This window comes from Ictidomys tridecemlineatus, chromosome 1, assembly GCF_052094955.1.
Source record: "Ictidomys tridecemlineatus isolate mIctTri1 chromosome 1, mIctTri1.hap1, whole genome shotgun sequence".
In the NCBI taxonomy this organism is placed as follows: domain Eukaryota; kingdom Metazoa; phylum Chordata; class Mammalia; order Rodentia; family Sciuridae; genus Ictidomys; species Ictidomys tridecemlineatus.
This window is the reverse complement of record NC_135477.1, coordinates 51284242-51306091: the sequence shown is the minus strand read 5'-3', so window position 1 is coordinate 51306091 and position 21850 is coordinate 51284242. Positions and strand designations below refer to the sequence as shown.

The window sequence follows — 21850 nt, the reverse complement described above, 5'->3', positions numbered from 1 at the left end:
AGGGTGCCTGGGGGTGAGCATTGCCCAGGGAGAGGAAAGAAGGACCGTATTCCACTTACTCTAAGTCCCCAGGGTGGTGGCAGAGAGGAGGGGAAGGCTGTTGGGTGTTTAGCCTGGGCCTGACCTGGTGTTCGGTGGCGGGGCCGCATGCTGAGTGTCCAGGGAGCTGTGGGTGCAGAGGCCTGGAGCCCGACATGCAGCCCAGGGGTTCCTCTGCCTTCTCCAGCCTCTCCCTGGGCCCAACTGGGGTGCCCAGAGGTCCACCCGGGCAGCTCTCTGTCCCCCTGTGCCCTCCCGAGTAGAGGCCACTGAGCTGCTGGGCGGAAGCCAGGCTCAGGGAAGTGAGCAGAGGGGCGCAAAGACCCGCGGGGCCCATTGAGGGGAGGAGGGCGTGACACACTGCCCTATTCGCCCCTCCCCAGGTGGCATCGAAGGCCGGCATCTATGAGATCCTGGACCGGCTGGGCTTCCCGGAGCTGGAGAGCCTGGAGGACCAGCCCTTCTCGAGGCTGCGACACCGGTGGCAGGAGCAGAACCTCGGTCCTGAGCCCTCTGCTGCTGGGGACTTCCCGTAGGGGCTTCCCTGCCTCTCCTGCAGGGCTGGGGGGACCCTGAGTGTCTCTGGCCGGGACTGGCCCTGGGGGCTGCCTGGAGAGCCTGGGCGGGAGCCTTTCGGGAGAGAGCTTCCTGTGGGACATGCAGCCGGCACAGCCGCTCCTCATAACCCAGAGGCACGTGGAGGAGCCTCCAGGGAACGACAGGGTGGACACCTGCAGGCTGCTGGCACTCGGCTTCCGAGGAGCGCCCCTCCGGGGCCCACAGCTAACCGCCACCTTCCGTCCTCTCCAGTCCCTCTCAGTGGCTCTGAGCCCTGCGGGGCTGCTCCTTCCTTTCTTCCTCTTTTCTCGGCTCTCTTCACCCTCCCCTTTGCCGCCTGAGCCCTGGCTGTGGGTCCCTGGCTGCGGGTCCCTGGCTGCCCCAGGTGAGGGGACAGTGCTCCAGGTGATTGATCAGTTTTCTTGTGTCTCCTGCCTGTCCCCAGCCTGGGGCACTGGGAGGACAAGGTGCCACGCTGGGCTGCCGGGGCCTTTCCTCTCCCTCCTTCCCACTCCCCTGGGGCTGGCAGGATGGTGGAGGTCCCCAACCAGCTTGAAATCCCTTTTAGGAGAGGAAGAAGTTTCCAGCACAGCAGGAAGTTCTGCTCCGTTGCCCAGCAGCCTGGGCTGCAGGTGCGGAAGAGCCAGAGCCTGGGGCTGCGGCCCCTCTGCTCCTCCTTCCTGTCCCACCCATGCAAGATGGCCCCACCTGCTGCTGCAGGAGCCCCAAGGACTTCGGATCCACAACAGGCTCCGGGGCAGCCCTGGTGAACCGTGGAATGTGGGACTGGGCCAAGGATGCAGGAGGGTCACCTGATTCCAGACCGTCCTCGCAGAGATCCTTGAGCTGTCTCCCCAGCCACAGGAAGGGCCAGACACTGCTGAGGCAGGTCACCGGAGCTACCTCGCCCAGTTAAAGGCGGCACGGAGAAGTGACAGAAAGGGCCGTGTGGGTTGAGATTGCCTCTCCTCTGTCTGGAGGCTGGTGTTTGCTGAAATCTAGGCCCTGGGCAGTGAGGAGCCTATCCTCCCACCTGGCCATGGGGCCAGGGAGGCCTCTCTGGGGAGCTCATGCCCATCTGCAGAAAATTAGGAGGTGCCCTTCTCGTTGGCTGCCATATATGAAAGGGAGAGAGGAGGCCAAAGCTGTCCACTTGTGCCCAGTGTTGGGAAGTGGGGACCCTGTTAGCTGAATTATTTTTGCAAAACTACTGTATGTCTGCTCACTACCTTTTCAGATTTGTTTTATAATTTTGCATGTACTCAAAAATTTTAATTTCTTTGCAGACAAGGTCTAGCTGAGGAGTCAGAGACTGGGGCTACACTGGGAGGGATCTCTGTGTTCTCATGGTTGACCCTGACTTTCAGCTGTGCTGGGACCACTGGCCGATCACTTCACCTCTCTGCCTCAGTTTCCCCATCTGTAAAATGGGAGAATAATACTTGCCTACCTACCTCACAGGGGTGTTGTGAGGAATCATTTGTGATTTTATTATTATTTTTTTTTTGTATAGAGCTTTTTGGCATTAAAAACAGCTTAAATGTGAAGTGGGCCCAGCTGCTGGTTTATCTTTAGTGTGAAACAGATATTGTAGAGGAGACACAAGTTGGGGACCCTGCCTCTTCAAAGGGAGGCTGGCTGCACAGAGTTGAGCGCAGAGACTGCCATTAGCACTCCTGATCTTAGAGAAGGTGGCTTTTAAGGTATCCTTCTCCCTCCTTCCCGTCCCCCATCATTCATTCCCATCTCACACTGGACACCCCAGGCTGTCATGCTTCCATAAAGCCACTCGACAAGCTTCCTTTAAAGGAAGGTGGGGGCTGGGGCTCACTGGTAGAGCGCTCGCCTAGTATGTGTGAGGCACTGGGTTCGATCCTGAGCACCACATATGAATAAATAAAAAATAAAATCAAAGTCCATCAACAATTAAAAAATAAATATAAAAAAAAAAGGAAGGTGGACTTTAGCCTCCACTTCCTCTTCATTCTCTGTTCCCATTGCTATGCCCTACTCTCTGGTTTTATTTATTTTTTGGTACTAGGGATTGAAAATGGGCATTTTACCACTGAGCCCCAGCCCCAGCCCGTTTATTTTTTATTTTGAGACAGGATCTCACTGAATTTCTGATGCTGGCCTCCAACTTGAGATTCTCCGTCCTCAGCCCCCTGAGCCACTGGGATTATAGGCATGTGCCCGATTGCCTTTGAAACATTTTTGTGGTTTTATAAATTTTATTGTGTGGATAATTAATAACTTTGATAAATTAATCCCTTTATTCTAGGGCATTTCGTTTACTTTGTGGTCATTTAGACTTTTTACTTCTGAGATAAAATGTAGCTACCAAAAATGCACAAATTTTTTTTTTTTTGGTACCAGGGATTGAACTTGGGGGGCAGGCAACCACTGAGCCCCATCTCCGGCCCTATTTTGTATTTTATTTAGAGACAGAGTCTCACTGAATTGCTTAGGGCCTTACTAAGTTGCCTAGGCTGGCTTTGAACTTACGGTCCTCCTGCCTCAGCCTCCCCAGCTGCTGGGATAGCAGGCGTGGGCCACTGCGCTGGGCTGAATTTGTATTTCTTTGTAACAGATGCTGTGGTGAGGTCCACAGGTGTTTTATGTTTATTAGTCATTTATATTTTCTCTTTCTTGAGTCATATGATCTTTTGCTATTTTTTCCCTTTATCTTATTGATTTTTTAGGATGGCGACACTTTATTTTGTTTGTTGTATTTATTTTTAGCTTTAAAACATCACCAGGGTCCTGGGGCTGTGGCTCAGTGTTAGAGCACTCACCTCACATGTGTGAGGCCCTGGGTCTGATCCTCAGCACCACATAAAAAATAAATAAAGGTATTGATTGTGTTCATTTGCAACTAAACAGACAAACACCATCAGACACACGTGCTCCCTTCCAGCCCACCCCTCCATTCCAGTCCACCCTGGGGCTGACCCATTTCTGGATCAACAATTGGCTTATTTCGTGAAGTTCTTTGTTAAGCACGTGTCTGTCCAGCTCTGTATTGCACTTCTTTCCCAGTCCTCCTCGTGTTCAACCTGCGACGAGACCCGAGTAACTCATCCTGTTGTGCAGCTAGAGTTCTGGTTCCCAGCCCTTGCTCAAGTCAGGGGCGGCTGCTGGAGCCAACTCCAGGTGTGGGGAGCCTCTCTGCCATTTCCAGTGATGGGGGAGAGACTGTCAAACCCTCTAGGAAATGTGGGAGCTGGGGTAATTTGGGGAGAGGCCCAAGAGGAAACATTTTGGGGATAGTCTGGCAAGTTCTTACCTATATTCTGCGTTTCCTTTGAATGCTTTCTTAGTGTGTGTGAAGTTTCTTAATTCTTCTGGAATAGATTCCTGTGAATGACATGAGATAGAAAATATGATTTTTTTCCAAGTGGATCTGCAATTAGCCCATCATTAGTAACCACCATCCTGCGCTACTTGAACTACAGCCTCTGTCCTGTGTTGGGGTCCCCCCCCATCCATGGGTTCGAAGTGTAGATGCGTAGTTGTCACTGCCCCTAGCATTCGTCATCCTCGCAGGGACCGTGTGCCCCTCGGTGCTCTGGAGGGGCAGGACCCAGGCTGAGCCAGCCTGCGCACCCCATCCTTCTGCGTGCTGACCCCCAGGGCTGGGCAGAGACTCAGCCAGCCGCGAGGCCCCGTCGAGCTCACGCTGGGTGTTTCAGTGAGTGACCAGAAGAGTCCTAAGTACTAGGGAACTTAAGGGAGAGGCTACAGATGGCTGCAGCTCGAGAAGGGGACAACCAGCTGAGGGACAATGACGTCGTATGCCTGCATCCACATCCACCACAGCTGAGCGGGCGCCCCTGGGCCCCAGGAACCTTTGACAAGCCGCTGTCTTAGTGCGCAGGGGAGCTGCTCGGGGTCTCTGAGGCCAGGAGCCGTCCACACCCTGTGCTGGTCACCAGCGTCCTCAGGTTCTCGGCCTCCCCTCCTCCGCCTTCCTGTCGCAACTCCCTTCCTTCTGTGCTTCCCTACTGTTCTCAGGTGCTGTCATTTCCAAATGGATTTTAGAATAATCAACTGACTTGTATTTTAAAATCCCGTTGGTATGTTAATGGTGTCATTAAACGATTCAATATCTATTGGCTCAGCCAATATCACGTCTCCCAGGAAGGTGGCCATCCCCACCTGTGCTTATTAAGGTTTCTTTTGTGTCTTTTGGGGAAAGTTATCAACACTCTTCTTATATAAGTCCTGCTGATTTCTCATGGAGTTTTTTATGGTTTTAAAATTGATTTTTTGTGATTACAATTCTTCTATTACAGTTTCTAACTCATTATTGTTGAGATAGGTAATTTAAAAAAATTTTTTTAAATATGGCCATATTCCTAAGCTGAATAACTTTAACAGGTTTTTTTTAAAAAAAATTCTTGAAATTTGGAACTAGATGATTGTACTATTTGGAAATAATAACTATTTTCTTTCTCTCTTTCTTTTTTTTTTTTTTTTTTAGTGGTACTAGGGATTGAATGCAGAAGCACTCTACTACTGCCCCAGGCCCTTTTATTTTTTATTTTTATTTTTATTTTGTAGTGCTGGGAATTGAACCCAGAGCCTCATGCATGCGAGGCAAGCTCTCTACAGCTGAGCTACAACCTCAGCCCCTGTTTTTTATTTTGAAGCAGGGTCTCACTAAATGGCTGAGGCTAGCCTCCAACTTATCCTCGTGCCTCAGTCTCTCTACAGGTGGGATTCCAGGCATGTGCCACCATGCTCAGCTGTTTAATTTCTTTCTGCTATTTATATTCAGTATTTTTCTTGTTATGTAGGCTCATTCTTCCTGCACAATATGAAATAATGATCATCCTCACTCCTAAGTCTAATGATAAGAATATTTTTAATGCTCCATCACCGACTCTGATTCTTGATCTAGACTTAGTTTAGATGCCTTTATGATAAAGAAATTTCCTCTAATTCCTGGTTTGTTAATATTAAAAAACCTTGGAGTGGGTCTGTGGCTCAGGGATAGAGCACATGTCTCGCATGTGCAAGGCCCTGGGTTCACTCTCTAGCGCTGCAAAAAAATAAAACAAAATAAAACCCATGTTTTCTTACCACTCATGGGACTACTATATGCTCCCTCTTTTAATATGTTAATATTGAAATGGACATTAACAAGTTTTTCAAGGTTGAATAACCCTTATATTCCTAGATGCGTGTTCCTTGGTCAATGTTTTATTCTTTAGACATATTGCTGAATCAGAACTTTTTAATTAGAACTTTTGCATCTATGTTTCCAAGTGTTTCCCCCTTTTGTCATCCTGAGTTTTGTGGTCAGCCTGTGGTGGCCTTATAAGTCAGGTGTGGGGCGGCTCTGTATCATTTCAGTGTTCTGGAACCGTGCTTCCATCTCTTGGCTCATCTGTGGCTGGATGGTTCATGGAGCCCTTGCAATGGGCAGGCAGGTTTTAGGAAGGCATCTTTATGACGGTTTCAGTTTCTTCCGTATTCATGAGGCCACTCAGGTGAAAACACCCTGAAGAGCTTTCCAGGAAGGTTTGCTGAGGAGGGGAGTGGGGCTTTGGTGGGGTGGCGGGTGCAGCAGAGTACTAATGGTGTCCGTCTTTGTGTCCCCACACACCCCACACGGTAGGGTCCCCAGTGTTTCCTGGGTGAACAGAGCCTTACTGGACACCTTCTCCACCCCTCCCCGTCTGCTTCTTCAGCTCCAACATGGAGTGGATACTGCCTCCTCCCGCTGCCTCCTCTGAGCAGGGCAGGATTTCTCAGCTCTCAGTGACAGGTGTCACCCCCTGAGCAGTGGCCATTTCCCGGGTATTGCCTCCAGTCAGGCCTCTTCCCTACGAGTGCTTCTGCACCCCTCACCTGTTTTGCTGTTCCTGTGGCCAAGCTGTGCCTGAGGAACCGAGACTCAAAGAGGAAGCCCCTTGCCTCAGGGCGCCCAGCAAGTACCGCCCAGCACACACCTGGGCCTGCGAAGGCCCGTCTTCCCAATGGATCTTTTTGCCCCATGTTGTTGATACAACGAAGACAAAGAGCAGGCAAATGCTTTTCGGGTTAGTTGGGAGACATGACTAGGGAAGAAATGCAGGGAAAATCTAAGGCACTAAGTTTGTGCAAGCAGCTGGCAGGGTGGGGCACGCCTGTCATCCCAGTGCTCCGGAGGCTGAGGCGGGAGGATCACGAGTTCAAAGCCAGTGTTGGCAACTCAGCAAGGCCCTAAGCAACTCAGTGAGGCCCTGTCTCTAAAAAAAATACAAAAAGGGCCAGGGATGTGGCTCAGTGGTTAAGCGCCCTTGGTTTCAATCCCCAGGGCCAAGGGGAAGAAATTCAATCTGTCCAAGTCAAGTCTTGACGTTATGTTCAGATACTTGACACAGGATGATGGGAATCGGCTACTGTCTCGAAGTTGGCTTCCTGCAGCACCTACCTAGAGCTCAGATAAGGAGCCCCGTGATCACTCCTGGCCTTCGAGCCAACCCATTTGCATGGTTTGTTTAATAAACAAATTTGCATGGTCAAAATGGTCTGCAAAGGGCTTGGAAGCCTCTTGGGTTCTTAAGAGAGCTGAGTGGTTCCTGGCCGTCTCGTCTGACTGGTGGTTGGTTCTGCAAACCTTGGTTTGGTTTGGTTTGGTTTTCCAAATCAAAAGCAGATGTGCGTGCCGGCGGCCGGCCTGGCTTACACACAGGCCCGTCTCTCCTCGGTCCAGCTTGCTCTGTCAGCAGTGGGAAGGGGCACCCAGCCCGCTGGACACCTTCCGCAGGGGCATTCCCGGGCGGCCTCTAACCGCTGGCTGCTCTTAGCAGCCAGGTTGGGGCAGGGGAGGCTGTGGGAAAGAAGGGAGGGGCCTCTGGTCCAGTCTGCATGGCCGGAGCGAGATGCCCTCCTGAATGGGGTCCCAGTTGGAGTGAGTTCTACTCCGTCCCTGTGTCATACGTCCAGACAACTCTACTGCCCTGGGCACCCAAAAAGAACTACCACAACACTCTCCTGTCACCCAGCAGTCAGAGTGACAGAGAAGGAGGGTCAGCCTGCCAGAAATGGTGGTGACATTTCCTTTAGGCTCCCTGGGATTCCCAGGTCCACCTGGCCACCTCCTGTGGCCCAGGAGAGGGCACAGGAACTGGGGCTGCTCACAGGGTGCCCCAGCTCTGACCCCGGGAGAGCTGTGGGCTGCACACTGTGGGGAGGGGTCACTTCCCGACGCCTGAAGCAGGGGGCCAGGAACCTCCAGGTGGAGGGAAGGGCAGAGGGAAGGGCGGAACAGCCCCCTGCCCTGGCTACAGGAAGGAGAGTCATCTAGGGTCCCTGGGCCCAACCTCAGTCCTGCAGCATGGGGGCCAAGGCTAAGGGAAGACCGAAGGGCACTGTGGACTGGGGCAGGCTGCAGACCTACTCAGTGCCGTTGGCCACAAGACACCACTATTTCACATCCCACTTCTCTCAGCAACTAAATAGCTGAGGGACTTTGGGCAAGTGATCAGACCTGAGCCTCGGTTTCCTCATCTGTAACATGGGGCTCTCGGGAAACTCAGATGAGATAATGCATATTGACGCAGGTCCAGTCCCACGGCCGGCACTTAAGCAAAGGGAGATGAAGGTAAAAACAAACAGAGCATCACCGGGAGCCCCTTCCCCACCTTGATGACGTGGAGGATGAGTCTCGGGGGCAGGGACCTCAGAGCAAGTCCTGCTTCCCCCAAACACCAGCTCCCTAAGCTGTGGGACGGTTTCCAGGGACAGGGGGGAAGAGTTGGCCTTTCTGGGTGGTGGAGAGCAGCTGCTCGTCTGCAAAGGGAAGCCCCCTAAGGTGAGGAGGCTGGAGCCCAGGGCAGCTCTTCTTGGCTTCCTGTACCAGGAGCAGGGCTCTGGTCCCCGGGTCTGCACCCCGTCCTCCTCCCCTCCTTCTGCTGTTCCTTCCCCTCGCACTTTCCTCAGCACCTGCACCTCCCCCAACCTTGGTCACTCTCTCCTCCACTGTCAGTCACCTGAATTCACTTTGGATTTCCCTTTCACACCAGCTTGGTGGGGCCACTGAGGTGGACAGGCCATGGTCCCTGCTCTCTGTGAGCTCACGGTCCTGTGCAGAGTGGGGGTGGAAATACCTGTCAACATTCACTCGTTCATTTAGCAACATTTATTGAGCACCTACTATGTGAATCCTGAGGTCTCGGCTTTCCATCCTCCCTCCTGCAGGGCGGGGTGTGAGGGAGGGGTGGGGCGTGGCTGGGAAGGTTGGAGTCGCTGTCGCCCTGGCAGGAGTGCCAGAGGACTGCACCTGTGTTCAGGCCCCGATCTGACAGGGCGATGGTGGGCACAGACAGACACGGAGAGCTTAGCTCAAAAGCTAGTGGCAGGGAACAATTTGGTGGACTCTCAAAGTTCTAAATACAGAACTGCCATAGGGCCTAGCAATTTCACCCCTAGAGATATGTGTAAAAGAATTGAATGCAGGGATTGAAACAGATACTGGCCCAACAATGTTCATGACAGCATTATCCACTACAGCTCAGGGAGAAACAAGCCCAGTGTCCACCAAGGGTGAATGGATGGACAGAATGTGGAGTAGACACACAGTGGAATATTACTCAGCCAAACACATGAAATTTTGATGCATTCAAGAATGCGGAGGGATCTTGGAAACATTATGCTAAGTGAAATAAGCCAGGCATGGAAGATAAATACCGAATGATTCCATTATATGGTGTATCCAGGGTTGGCAATTCACAGAGAGGAAAATAGAATAGATCACCAGGGGCTGGAGGGAAGTTTAAGGGTACACATTTTTTGTTTTGAGGATGATGAAAAATTTGGGGTCTAGATAGAGGTGAGGGCTACAGCATTTTCCATTTAAGGCACTGAATTGCACACTTGGGGTAAATGTTATGCGTACTTGACATTTTTTTTTCCTTTGGTGCTGGGGATTGAACCCAGGACCTTACGCATGCAAGACAAACACTCTACCAACTGAGCTATATCCTCATTTTTTTAAGTTTCTTTTTAAAAATATTTATTTATTTTAGTTGTAGTTGGGCACGATACCTGTATTTTGTTTATTTATTTTTATGTGGTGCTGACGATCGAACCCAGGGCCTCACATGTGCTAGGCGAGTGCTCTACTGCTGAGCCACCACCCCAGCCCTATATTTTACATTTTTAAGAGAAGCAAGTGGCCAGGTGGCATGGGACCTTGCTCCCCCTGAGAGGTGGGTCCTCTGCAGTCACCCTGCAGCATCGTTTTGAAAAAGGTCATGGAACCTACAAAGGAGAGCCCTAGGGGAGGCAGTGCAAAATGTGGTAGGGAAACTTCTGGATTCCTCCAGGGGTTGGTGGAGAAGGTTCGCCACCAAGATGCGAGGGGAAGCTTCAGAATCCTGGGCGACTTCCTTTCCAGGAAGGAGAGATGTGCACCTGCCGCAGAGCACTGCTGGCAAGACTAGAGGAGGTAAGACCTAAATGGTGCTTAAAACCCTCTCAAGAGACGCTGCTGGTTTGTCTCTTCTGCTGTTTGTGAGAAACAGCAGGAAGTGGAGGGGACGGGGAGGAGCCAGGGCGCCCACAATTCCTGCAAATTGGAAAAGTGCTTCACAAAACGAAAACACATGGAGCCCCGAACTCCCGTCTCCTGGTGGAGGGTGGACACGGGCTGCCAGGATGTCCTCACTGAATTTCTGTTTCCTGCTGGTGGCAGGACCTCGGGCAGAGATCCCAGTACCCCGTGGTGCCGATTCCTGCGAGGAGCAAGGAGAAGGAGACAAGGTGCCTCCCCGGGTCGACCTCGTTCCACGACTGCGGAGTCTCACCAGCAGCTTGGGTTTCCCAGGGGAAAATCCAGTGTCCTGCCAGCGAGATGACGTCACTGTCCTTTTAAGACGAAACAAGGAACCAGCTGTGGTGGAGATGAACTGGGAGTCCAGATGTGCTGTGGAGGCTCCACGGCAAACAAGTCTGATTCTAGCTGGCAAAACCACCAGGGTGGTTCTGGTCCTGGCTGGCTGGGGTCCAGTGTGTGGCCTTTGGGAAGAGAAAGGCCAAAGGACCTGGGGCCTTCGCAGCACAGGAGGATGGCCTGGTGCCCACCATGCCAGTGAGAAAATGGTGCAGATGCTGTCACTGGCCCTGCTCATGAGTATGTGACGGCTAGAGAACAGGGGCTGGGGCCCACTAGAAGCCGCATGGAAACCATTCTTCCCACCCCCTCAACTTGGGGCTGGGCCCTGGGGTCTGGAGGAGCGCCTCGACGGGTTGCCAGGTGTTCAAGAGAGTCGCTAGAGGTCTCTGTGCAGCTAACCCTAACCCCAACCAGCCAGGAGAATCCTGCCTGCGACCTTGGTCCCAACCACACCAGACCCTCCCTCTCCTTGCCTACCCACCTGGGCAGTGCTGTGGCCAGCCCGGCCATGGAAGGACCTCATCAGGCAGTGCAGGAGAGAGGGGAGGGCCCACTAACAGCTAGGGTGGATCTTGCCCCCCCCCCCGGGGTCAGAACCTGCGAGGCCAAGTGGACATCAGCTCTGCCCAGAGAAAGAGGTAGCCCAGATGGATCTGACTCCCGTCCATGACAGATTCTAATGAGAAAAGTCAGGAGCCACAAAGGGAAGCCATCTCCTTCCACGAGAAGTTCTCATTTCTACTGTGACAGGGAAGGGGGTGGGCGGCCCCACCAGCCAAGGGGTGTGCACCCCTCTGGGACTGCTTCACAAGAGGACAGCCAGCAGAGACCGCTGCGTGGACTGAACTCGGCCTGCTGCTCCTCCTGCCCCACCCTCCTGGAGACAGGGGCAGACAGAACCCCGGAGCACCTCCAGGGGCCAGAACCTTCCAAATGCAAACCCGCTACCTGGGGAGGCAATGCGCTCTCTCTAGGAGGGTCCAAGCAGAGGCTGGAAGATTCCAGGGTGGGGTTGTTCATCCACTCATTGGTCATCCACACAATATTTTTCATTCATCAAATTTATGCCAATCAGATGGGTACGGTGGTGCACGCCTGTAATCCCAGTGGCTCGAGAGGCTGAGGCAGGAGGATGATGAGTTTAAAGCCAGCCTCTACAATGAGAAGATGCTAAGCAACTCAGTGAGGCCCTGTCTCTAATGAAAATACAGAATAGGGCTGGGGGTGTGGCTCAGTGGTCGAGTGCCCTAAATTCAATCCCCAGTACCAGAAAAAAATATATATATATGCCAATCAATTATGCTGGACTAATTGATTCAACCACACATAAGACAGAAATGGTGCTGAGAGGGAAAATGCTGGGGCCTGCAGAAGCAGGGGAAGGGGGCCATGATCTAGACCTGGCAGTCAGGGAAGGCTTCCTGGAGGAAGACATCATCAAAGGGTCAGAGTGTGAAGGGTGTGACCAAAGGAGGATACAACAAGTTCAGTGAGGCTGGGCTCAGTGAGGTGGAGGTGGGGTTGAGAGCCAGGGTCAACAGGTGGGGCTTGCGGCTCACATGAGGGGTTTATCCCAAGAGCCACAGGAATCAGGAATTTTCAGCAAAGCAATGCCGTGGTCACTGTGGGCCACCGCTGGTTTCCCCAGGGCCAGGCCCGGGTCAGGAATTCCAGGGCAAGTCGTTTCTGCAGGAGGCTATTCCAGAAAATGCCAGTAGAGGGGGCGGAAGCTGGACAGGGATGGTCCAGCAGGTCACCGCTTGGGCAACTGGAGTGGAGGGCTCTGGGAGCCAGGGTGGGGTCTGCCCTGGAGTTAGCTCCTGGTGACGGGGTGGGAGCTGCGTGTTGCTATGCCAACTCTCATCAGTGGTCAGTCGAAGGTTCGGGAGGCCTAATGGGGCGCACAGGCTATCCCAGCACGTCCAGCCGGGGGCAGGCAGAACAGGCCCCAGGGGGCAGTCTCCAGGCAGCGATGGAGTTGGATGGGCCCCGAGGGGAGAGGGGCAAGTGCAGGCATCCCTGGGTCGGGTGGAGGTGGGGGCAGACAGGAGCCTGGAGATCAGGGAGCAGGCCCCAGGCAGATGAGTCCAAGCAAGCCATGTTAGTGACCTGGGCTGGAAAAGCCATCATTATGAGGACAGGGGGACAAATAGTGTAGAAGTGACAGATGTGGGGGAATGAAGAACACTACAGACAGGCTTAGAGTAATAGGAAGGTAAGAGAAGCCGCCGCCTCTCAGAGCTGCAGGAGCCCCTCCATCCCCAGCTTCCCCCCAACCTAGACTAGCTCTGTCCACCTGTCAGGGGGGCGGGCTCACTGTCCCAGCTTGTCAGCTGCTCGTCAGACACTGACACAGCCCCCAGAGACCATGAAGGTGTGTGAGGGAGAAAAAGGTACCCTGCAACCAGTTAAAAAGCAAATGCTGAATCACAGTTATCTTCTATTAGACAAAGGTGCCAAGAACATGCTTTGAAGAAAAGATAGCCTCTTTAACAAATGGTGCTGGGCAAACTGGAAATCCATATGCAACAAAATGAAATTAAGCCCCTATCTCTCACCATGCACAAAACTCAACTCAAAATGGATCAAGGACCTAGGAATTAAACCAGAGACCCTCTGTCTAATAGAAGAAAAAGTAGGCCCTAATCTCCATCATGTGGGATTAGGCCCCAATTTCCTTAATAAGACTCCTATAGCACAAGAATTAAAATCAAGAATCAACAAATGGGATGGATTCAAACTAAAAAGTTTCTTCTCGGCAGAAGAAACAATCTATGAGGTGAATAGAGAGCCTACATCTTGGGAGCAAATTTTTACCCCTCACACATCAGATAGAGCACTAATCTCTAGGGTATATAAAGAACTCAAAAAACAAACCCAAATAACCAATCAATAAACGGGCCAAGGACCTGAACAGACACTTCTCAGATGAGGACATACAATCAATCAACAAATATATGAAAAAGTGCTCATCATCTCTAGCAATTAGAGAAATGCAAATCAAAACTACTCTAAGATTTCACCTCACTCCAGTCAGAATGGCAGCTATTATGAAGACAGACAACAATAAGAGTTTTCGAGGATATAGGGGAGAAAGTACACTGATACAGGGGTGATGGGACTGCAAATTGGTGCAGCCAATATGGAAAGCAGTATGGAGAATCCTTAGAAAATTGGGAATGGAACCACGATTTGACCGAGCTATCCCACCCCTAGATCTTCAGCCAAAGGACTTAAAAACAGCATACTACAGGGACACAGCCACATCAATGTCTATAGCAGCACAATTCACAATAGCTAAACTGTGGAACCAACCTAGATGCCCTTCAATAGATGAATGGATAAAAAAAAATATGGCATAGATGGAGTTGGAGAAGACAATGCTAAGTGAGGTTAGCCAATCCCAAACAACTAAATGCTGAATGTTTTCTCTGGTATGAGGAGGCTGATTCATACTAGAGTAGGGAGGGGGAGCAAGGGAGGAACAGACGAACTCTAAGTAGGGCAGAGGGGTGGGAAGGAAAGGGAGGGGGCAGGGGGTTAGAAATGATGGTGAAATGTGATGGGCATCATTATCCAAAGCACAGGTATGAAGACACGAATTGGTGTGAATATACTTTGTACACAACCAGAGAGATGAAAAATTGTGCTCTATATGTGTAAAAAAATAAAAAACAAACACTGTCATCAATGCCGGCCCCGAGTCTAGGAGATGTCCCTGACCTGTGTGCGAGTTCGTGTGTGATTGAAAAGAGAGGAAAGCGACTCAGCCCGAGCTCCCTCCCAGGATGTCACCTTGACTCTGGTATCTTCCTACATGTCCTCATCCATTCCCCCATCCAACGTGGGGCTCAAGGGCGCATGCTCTGCATAATGTGCTGGTCACTGGGGGCCTAGGAACTGGCCCATGGGAGGCTCTTAGTGGCCATCAGTTGAATGATGGGACCTAGAAATGGTTCCCTCCCTTCTGTGCTCATGCCCTGGGGAGGAAGGTGCTTGGGGACAGGTAAGTGCTAGTTCTAAGGACATGGGCCCACCATGGTGGCAGGAGGACCAGTGTAAAGGGATGGGAGTGTTGAAGCAGCAAGGAATTTAGTTGCTGGCAATAGAAGTCAAGTTTAAATGACAAATAGTCACCGAGAATATGGACTGAGCACTCCGTCACCAGGATGTCTGCACAGCCCGAGCCTCCAGGACAGTGTCACCAAATCCTGCCTCAGGGCTGCTCTGGTGGGGACACTGATGAGCAGAAAGCTCTGGGCGTTGTCACCAGCGGCCTGAAGCCCCTGGCCCAGGAACTCCTCCTGCCACGCTCCAGCTCTGGCTTCCAGGGGCTCCATGTCAGCCTGCCTTCATGGCCGTAAGCAAGACCAGCACAACTCCCTGACTCACACCCTCAGCGGGGCTGAGGGCTTTCTCTGGCTGCTGGACCCTCTCCACCTGCTCCTTTGGTGGACCGGGAGTCTGTGGGAATGAATGCCTCCCCCAGAACCCCCTCACAAGGACTGAGGGCAAGGGGTGTCAGTACCCCAGCTCCCCTGCCCTCGTGGGGCGCTCTGGGGTACGTGTTCTCCATCAGCGCCTGGAATTCCCCAGGGGGACCCCGCTCCAGTGGCCCCCCATGCTGAGTGGTGGGATACCGTGCCTTTGATCCGCCACCCTCCTGGCACACTTCCGCTGTCCCTCACTGTGTCTCTGCACAGATTCCTTGGTTTCAGCACCTGCTTCTGAGCACATCCCACACCTGCAGCAGAGCCTCAGACTGGTGGCCCAGCCCTGGGTCACTTCCCACTTACAGGGGAGCTCGGGTGCAGGGAGGCAAGACTTGGGCCTTGTCGGCCTCTGTGGGAGGCGGGCTCTACTTTCCACCGGGGCTCAGGGAGTGGACTAACACTCAGGGTCCCCGTGGGCAGCCAGTGGCAGACTCCACTACAGCAATTTGCACAGGGTTTAGTTACAGAGATGGCAGTGACAGGAGTCGGGGACCGTGGGAGCAGAGGGGTAGTGGTGCAGCCACTTGGGGTTTGCAGCTGCAGAGCTTCCGTCACCCCTGGAGTGACAAGGGCGGGCTGAGGGCAAGTTCCTGGAACTAGGATAAAGGCCCAGCAGCCTCCCAGACTCCAGCAGGAGGCCCAAGTCCACCTGCAGAGGACACAGGGAAACAGAGACCCTGGTCTCTCCCCTCCCCCGTGTCTCCTGCCCAGGGAGGGGGCTCAGGCCTGCCCCTTGGGTTGCTGCAGGGTGGGGACCCGCAGCCCAGTTCTCTTTGGCTTCTCCCGTGTTTTCTGCAGGGGTTTATTTTCACCAAGTGAATTCACGGGGCCGAATGGAAGGTGTCCGAGTTTTCAAACAAACCTGGGCTCTGGGTGTGACCCAGCGGCCCCACACCCTTGTGGGACGGAGCTGGAAATGTCCTGCTGGTCTTGAGTCGGGGTTGAGGGCTCCATCGTAGCTGCGCCCCCACGACAGCAGCTCCTTGGCCTCCTCAGTCCCTTTCCCTAACCACCCTCCTTCCCGGCCCCATCGTCCTTTCTGAAGCTGTGCTCAGAGGGACGCGCCCAGGACTCAAAGGCACCTGGTTCTTTCTGCCACGAACTTCCGCCTTGACCACTGGGCAACCCCTTCTTGCTTCCGGGCTGTGGTTTCCCGACCTGGGAGACTGAAGGGCCAGCCAGTCCACCGCTCAGCACCCCTTCCCCAGCACCTGCAGAGCAGGCCTGAGAGGAGGGAAGGAAGGGAAGAGGGTCCTCGTGGAGACCCTGAGGCCCAGGGAGCCGGGCTGGCCCAGCAGGCCCCACCCTGATTCACGGCTCTACCTTCCCCCAGGGGTGGGGTCGACACTTCTGCTTCAGTCACAGCCCGAGTGACACTTCGAGGTCCCTCCTGTGTTCTTGTCTGTGTGTGTGGCTGTGGATGGAAACGTGGAAGGACCGTGGTTTCTACCAGGCTTCTAGGCCTCACTCCTTCCTCCTGCCCAACCTGGGGGTTTGGGGTCACTACTTGGCTTTTGAGTTATGGGTGCTCCACAAACCTCAGAGAGCGATTTGTCAGGAGTATCAAATAGCGTGGGGAGCTCTGGCCGATCCTGAGTCCCCCTGACGCTGTTCTGCCACGTCCTACCACAGCTACAGAGCTGCCCTGCACCTTGCCCCCCAACTCCATGGGCCTGTGTACTGAGGCCTTTACCCTAGGCACCCCCCCCAAAAAAAGACCACTTTATTTAACATCAGACCCTGAGATCAGGTTTTCTGCACAGCAAGGCCCGGAAGCCCTCAGAGACCACCCTGTTGGAGTGACTGCACTGCCCGCCTGCGTTGTGAGATTTTTTCAGCCTGCGCGAACGGGCTCTGTGGGAAGCAGAGTTTTCTGAATGAAAATCCCCGGCTCCGTGATGGCCTGAGAATATGGTCTCTTGGACCTGTACCACATTTGCCCAGAGAGGTTTATTTTTACAAAGCGTACAAAGTGAGATGAATTGCCACAGTGAGCAATCAAGTTGGAGTTTATGATTGCTTTAGAAAATGAGAAGACCCGGAAGTTTTGGGCTCACATTTCCACCTGGGAGGGTTTGGCTGGAGGAGAGCTGCAGCACGGCCCCGCCCCCACCCCACCCATAAATAAGACTCACACTTGCTCATTCACCACCGTCCTCACCTGTCCCTGTTTTCTTCCAGATGGGAACTGAATGTCTGTGGCCACTTATCACTGAGTTCATGCTGCTTTTTCTCAAGCCGGAGGGTTACAAGGAAAGTAAAATATTTCAAGCCTCCACATTTCCAGCAAAAGCAGAAAAGCAGTTTACATGACCTGCCTGCCCATTTCGTATGGGTTGCTGATGTAGAATTTTGGCTCTAGAGGTGGTTTTGTCCCCATTGTCTCCTCTGCCACAACACCACCATCACGGTCACCGTCATATATATCCTATCTATTGGCCTCACGTGTGCAGCGAGCTAGGTCGCGGCGATCCTTGCTTGGTCTTAGAGATAAAGCAGGGAGACAAAGAGCAAAGGTGTGGTGGTGCACGCTTGTAATCCCAGTGTCTTGGGAGGCTGAGGCAGGAGGATCACAAGTTTGAGGCCAGCCTTGGCAACTTAGCAAGACCCTGAGCAAGTTTGCAAGACCCTGTCTCAAAATGAAAAAGGACTTGGGATGCAGCTCAGCAGCAAAGTGCCCCTGAGTTCCATCACCAGTACCAAAAAGTAAAAAATAAATGGCTGCAAGGAGGGTTTTAAAAGATGAGCTCTAAGCAGCCCGTGGGACAGTCTGCTGACTTTTTGCCCAACCCCTGCCGGAGCTATAGTCTGTGGACCAGTGACTGCCAGGCTTGGAAGGTCGGAGGGCTGGGACAGTTGGGCCAGGGACCTCGGGGTTGACCTGTAAACTCAGCCACCTCAATGATAAAGCCTGAGCCCTCACCACACGGCCCCACTGCGGTTCCCTGGAGGCTCTCCCAGAAGCCCCTGGGGGGCATAATCCAGGCAGGTTCCCCCAGCCAGGTGGGGCAAGCACCTGGCCTGGTAGAGGAATTGCAGGTGACCGTGATTCATGTGGCACTGCACCTCGTGGGAGCCAGACCTTAGAGACCGGTCACAGGAGCCAAGGAGGTCATCATCCCAGCCGTTGTCTGCATCCCAAACCTGCACCCTCAGGGGGCCCCCTGTGGTCAGAAGCACATCCCCAAAGTCCAGCCGAGTCATCCATCTGGGGTTGTTATTGTTCCATATGGTGCCGGTCCTCAGCTCCTGGCCACCAAAGAAGACCTTCACATAGGCGTCTGTAGCACTACCATAGTCTCCCCACAGATTCCACGCTTGGACGATGGTCACCTCCAGCTGTGCCAGGCCCCTCTGGCGTGGACAGCAGTCTTGGTTGGTGACTGCTGAGCCGTGGCACACGCACTGGCACGGGTCATGGGGACTTTTCTGTTGCCCAGGCGGGCAGGGCCGGCTGCAGTCCCTCCAGCGTGCCTTGCCCATCAGGTAGTTGCTCACCGCCTGCCTCAGCGCCTCCCGCCGCGGGTCCTGGCCATCCACCAGGAAGTGCAGGGGCTCCAGGCTGTAGTCCACCAGGCCGGGGCTGCTGATCAGCGAAGCCACCCAGGCTGAGTACTGCTCGGGCCCAGCCTGGTTCCCGAATAGCAGGTCTCGCAAGGAGGCGTGGCGGCCGCCGACCACCTCGGAGTGGCGCTCGTTGTAGGTCTGGTGGAAGGAGGTTACCATCTTGTGCCGCTGCTTCTTCTCCTCGCAGGCCTTGAACTCGGATGAGGACTCGGCATGGCCACCGATGCTCACCTGGGCCTCCACAGCCAGGCAGTCCGCCACCTCGTCGGCCGTGAGCCCATCCAAGGCCAGTGCACAGGTGCGCAGGGCCGTGAGGGCTGAGACGCGGCCACCCAGCTCCACGGACCGGATGAAGTGGGTGCCGTAGTTGTGGATGAGCCTGAGGTAGTCAGGCTCGGTGGAGGTGTTGAGGTGCGGGGGCAGGTCCCCAAGTGCCCTCTTGAAATCAGGGTGCAGTGGGGGTCTGTGCACCACGTGGAAACTGTGGGGAGAGAGGAACATCAGGTGAGCCCGAGGGTGGGTAGTGTTTTCCCCACTCAATAACTCCTTCAAGACCTCCCGAGTTCAAGTGTGCGTGGGAACAACCAGGACTTGAACTCAGTGCCCTTGGCTCCAATGCCAAAGCTCTGGGCACTATCGCTCCTTGGTGATGAGCTACGTGACATAGGTCTTGCCTCATTAAATGAAGCATTGTATTTTCTGGTTATAAAAGCATGGATGGTCTCTACCTCGCTTTTTTATGGTTGTTTATTGGTACCGGGGATTAAACTCAGGGCCCCTCGACCACTGAGTCACCTCCCCAGCCCTAATATGTATTTTATTTAGAGACAGGGTCTCACTAAGTTGCTGAGTGCTGCGCTGTTGCTGAGGCTGGCTTTGAACTCACAATCCTCCTGCCTCAGCCTCCCGAGCTGCTGGGATCACAGGTGTGCACCACCGCGCCCGGCTCCCATCTTGCTTTTGAACCTTCACTCATCCGTTCCTCTGGCTCAGGCTCATGGGCCTGGGCTCCCAACTGCTCTGGCCATGCAGGCAGGAGGTGCCCTGCCTCACTGTGGAGGACTCATGGCCCGGGAAATCAGAGGAGTGACTCGGGTGGCCATTGCTTGGTGTGGGACTTGTGTCCCAGGCTCCCTGTTCTATGGGGGCTGGAGTATGGACCGCTGTTGCTTAGTCGGGTCGCCCTGACACATGAGCCAGGTGTGAATATTGGTTAAATGGATAAATGAGGCCCAGTTCAGATGCCCAAGATCACACAGCAATAAGGAGGGAGGACCCAGCCAGGTCTCAGGTCTCTGTCCCTATCCAGGTAGGACCCCATGGGAGGCTGGCAGTGCCCAGGAAGGAGGTGGGTGGGCTCTCGGCACACCTCCCTGGTACCACGTTAGGGCATCAGGCACAGTCTTGCTCACTTTCCCTCTGCCTGGGCTCTCAGTGGCCCTCCTGGATGGGAAGAGGCCCAGGAGCTGTCACCTGAAGCCTGAGAACCAGGTCTCTGGTTTCCTCCTGGTGGGAGCAGCCTCCAAGTCCCCATCCTGCAATTCCAGAGCTCCTAGATGGACCTCGGGGTTTCCCCGTCCTCGTCCACATCACCTGCACCACCCCCGGCCCTCACCTGTAGAGGCGACACTCCACCGTGTCCGTGCTGAAGATGTACTGGTCCTGGTGGGTCTTTTGGGCGGCGAAGTCCGCCGCCTTGGAGTGCGAGCCGGCCACAGACATGTGCACGTTGCTGCTGGGCTCGGGGGGAGTCACGTCCAGCCCCACCCGCCAGTCATTGTTGATGTTGGAGGCCGCCTCCCGGGCCACCTCCTCGGTGGAGCTGATTTTGGCCTTGGCTACTTGGCGCCTGCAGTTGGAGCCCTGCCCACGCCAGTGGGTGAGCGCCAGGGGCAGACGCTGCAGGGCGCTCTTCTGCAGGGGGTTTTTACAGAGGGTGCAGGTGCCGTCGGGCCGCAGGAACCTGTGTGTGTCCACGGGGAAGGAGCCGGAGCGGCGGAGGCTGGTCACGTCCACACCTTCCCCAGCCAGCAGCGCGCCAGGCACGGGGTCATGGTTTTGCTTGCACTCTGATCGCGCAGCTGTGTAGCAGGAGGCTGGGGCAGGTCGGGGCAGCAACAGGAGGAGAATGCCTCGGAAGAGAAGTTGGGTGCCCATGGAGCTGTGGGAACAGGGAGCTTTGAGCTCTGGGACCCCGGGCAGAGGGAGGGAGGGTGGCTGTGTTCTCTGCCCACCAGTGGGGATCCCTGGAAGGGCAGGGATTCTGCTAAATGACGGAATGCCGGAGCTGCGTCAGTTCTACAGCTCGGTGCAGACAGGCCCAGGGAGTGTGTCTGCCCAGCCCGGCATCCAGCAGGGCTCCCTAATGGGAATCTGGATGGATGTCTGTGTCCCCAGGACACAACTGCTGCTGGTGAGGACGGGGCTCTGGTCTCAGAAGAGGGAAGAGTAGCTGGAAGCCTGAGGACCTGCCAAGTCTGGATTCCGGAGAAGATTCCTCTTGGGCTCTGGAACTGCTGGCCCTCTTCCACCTGATTCTCACTCTGTGTCTCCAGCTCCCGTCCCCGTCTCTCCCACCGAGTCCTTAACAGAACCGGGAAAGAAATGAGGCCATGCATGCCCTGGCGCTCCCCATTTTCCCTTCGGGGTCTCCCTCCGAGCCTCACTGGAGAGGCATGATGTGCCACGCTGTGGGGGTGGGTAGACGGGGGAACGGATGGGGGCTGTGTGTGCCCACGCCCTTGGGTTTGCTATGCACACCCTTCCTGGTGCCCGGGTCTCCCCTCCGGCACTCCCCACCAAGCTCCTGGACGTCTGGCAGAGACCTACCTGTTGTCTACATTGGCTGGAAGTTTCTCCCTCCTTCTGAGATGGCTTGGTGCCTACCTATGATCGGGAATCTCTCTCTCTCTCTCTCTCTCTCTCTCTCTCTCTCTCTCTCTGTACTGGGGATTGAACCCAGGGCACTTTACCACTGTGCCACGTCCCCAGCCCTTTTTTATATTTTATATAGTGACAAGGTCTCACTGAGTTGCTTAGGGCCTCCCTAAGTTGCTGAGGCTGGCTTTGAACACACGATCCTCCTGCCTCAGCCTCCTGAGCTGCTGGGATGCTGGCTGGAATCTCCTCTCTATCCCCCTGTGACCTGAGCTCCTCAGGGGCCTTTTCTCTCTGGTGCCTGCAGGGACCTCAGTTTCTGAGAAAAGGGGGTCATAGAGGACAGGAATGTCCCTTACGTGGAGCCTTCCATGCCCAACCCAAAGGGGTGACTTGAAGGTGGAATTCCAGGACCGTGCAGGGCTCAGGG

General features: G+C 54.2%; 2 protein-coding genes across 6 annotated transcripts in view; one reads left to right on the top strand and one right to left on the bottom strand.

The window, feature by feature from the left end:
* The window catches only part of Pald1 (phosphatase domain containing paladin 1), a 63117-nt gene extending 60973 nt beyond the window's left edge, over positions 1–2144 (top strand). For all 5 annotated transcript variants that reach the window (XM_078040964.1, XM_078040965.1, XM_078040963.1 and 2 more), the window contains exon 20: positions 423–2144. In XM_078040964.1, coding sequence (XP_077897090.1) covers positions 423–575 — 153 coding nt within the window. In that variant the 3' untranslated portion in view covers positions 576–2144. The remainder of the gene's footprint in view (positions 1–422) is intronic.
* A 14962-nt stretch (positions 2145–17106) lies between these two features.
* Prf1 (perforin 1) lies at positions 17107–21121 on the bottom strand. The gene is made up of 2 exons (XM_005325944.3): positions 20159–21121; positions 17107–19024 (listed from the first exon to the last, which is right to left on the bottom strand). Exons 1-2 carry the CDS (start codon positions 20698–20700, stop codon positions 17896–17898), a joined length of 1671 nt encoding a protein of 556 aa, XP_005326001.2. The 5' UTR covers positions 20701–21121; the 3' UTR covers positions 17107–17895.
* Between the last annotated feature and the right edge of the window lie 729 nt (positions 21122–21850).

Excerpts from the sequence above, each read along its gene's own strand:
- Prf1 (XM_005325944.3), bottom strand. The coding sequence starts at position 20,700 with ATGGGCACCCAACTTCTCTTCCGAGGCATTCTCCTCCTGTTGCTGCCC. Across the intron at positions 19,025-20,158 it reads GTGGAGTGTCGCCTCTACAG|TTTCCACGTGGTGCACAGAC; the intron begins GTGAGGGCCGGG and ends CTCTCCCCACAG.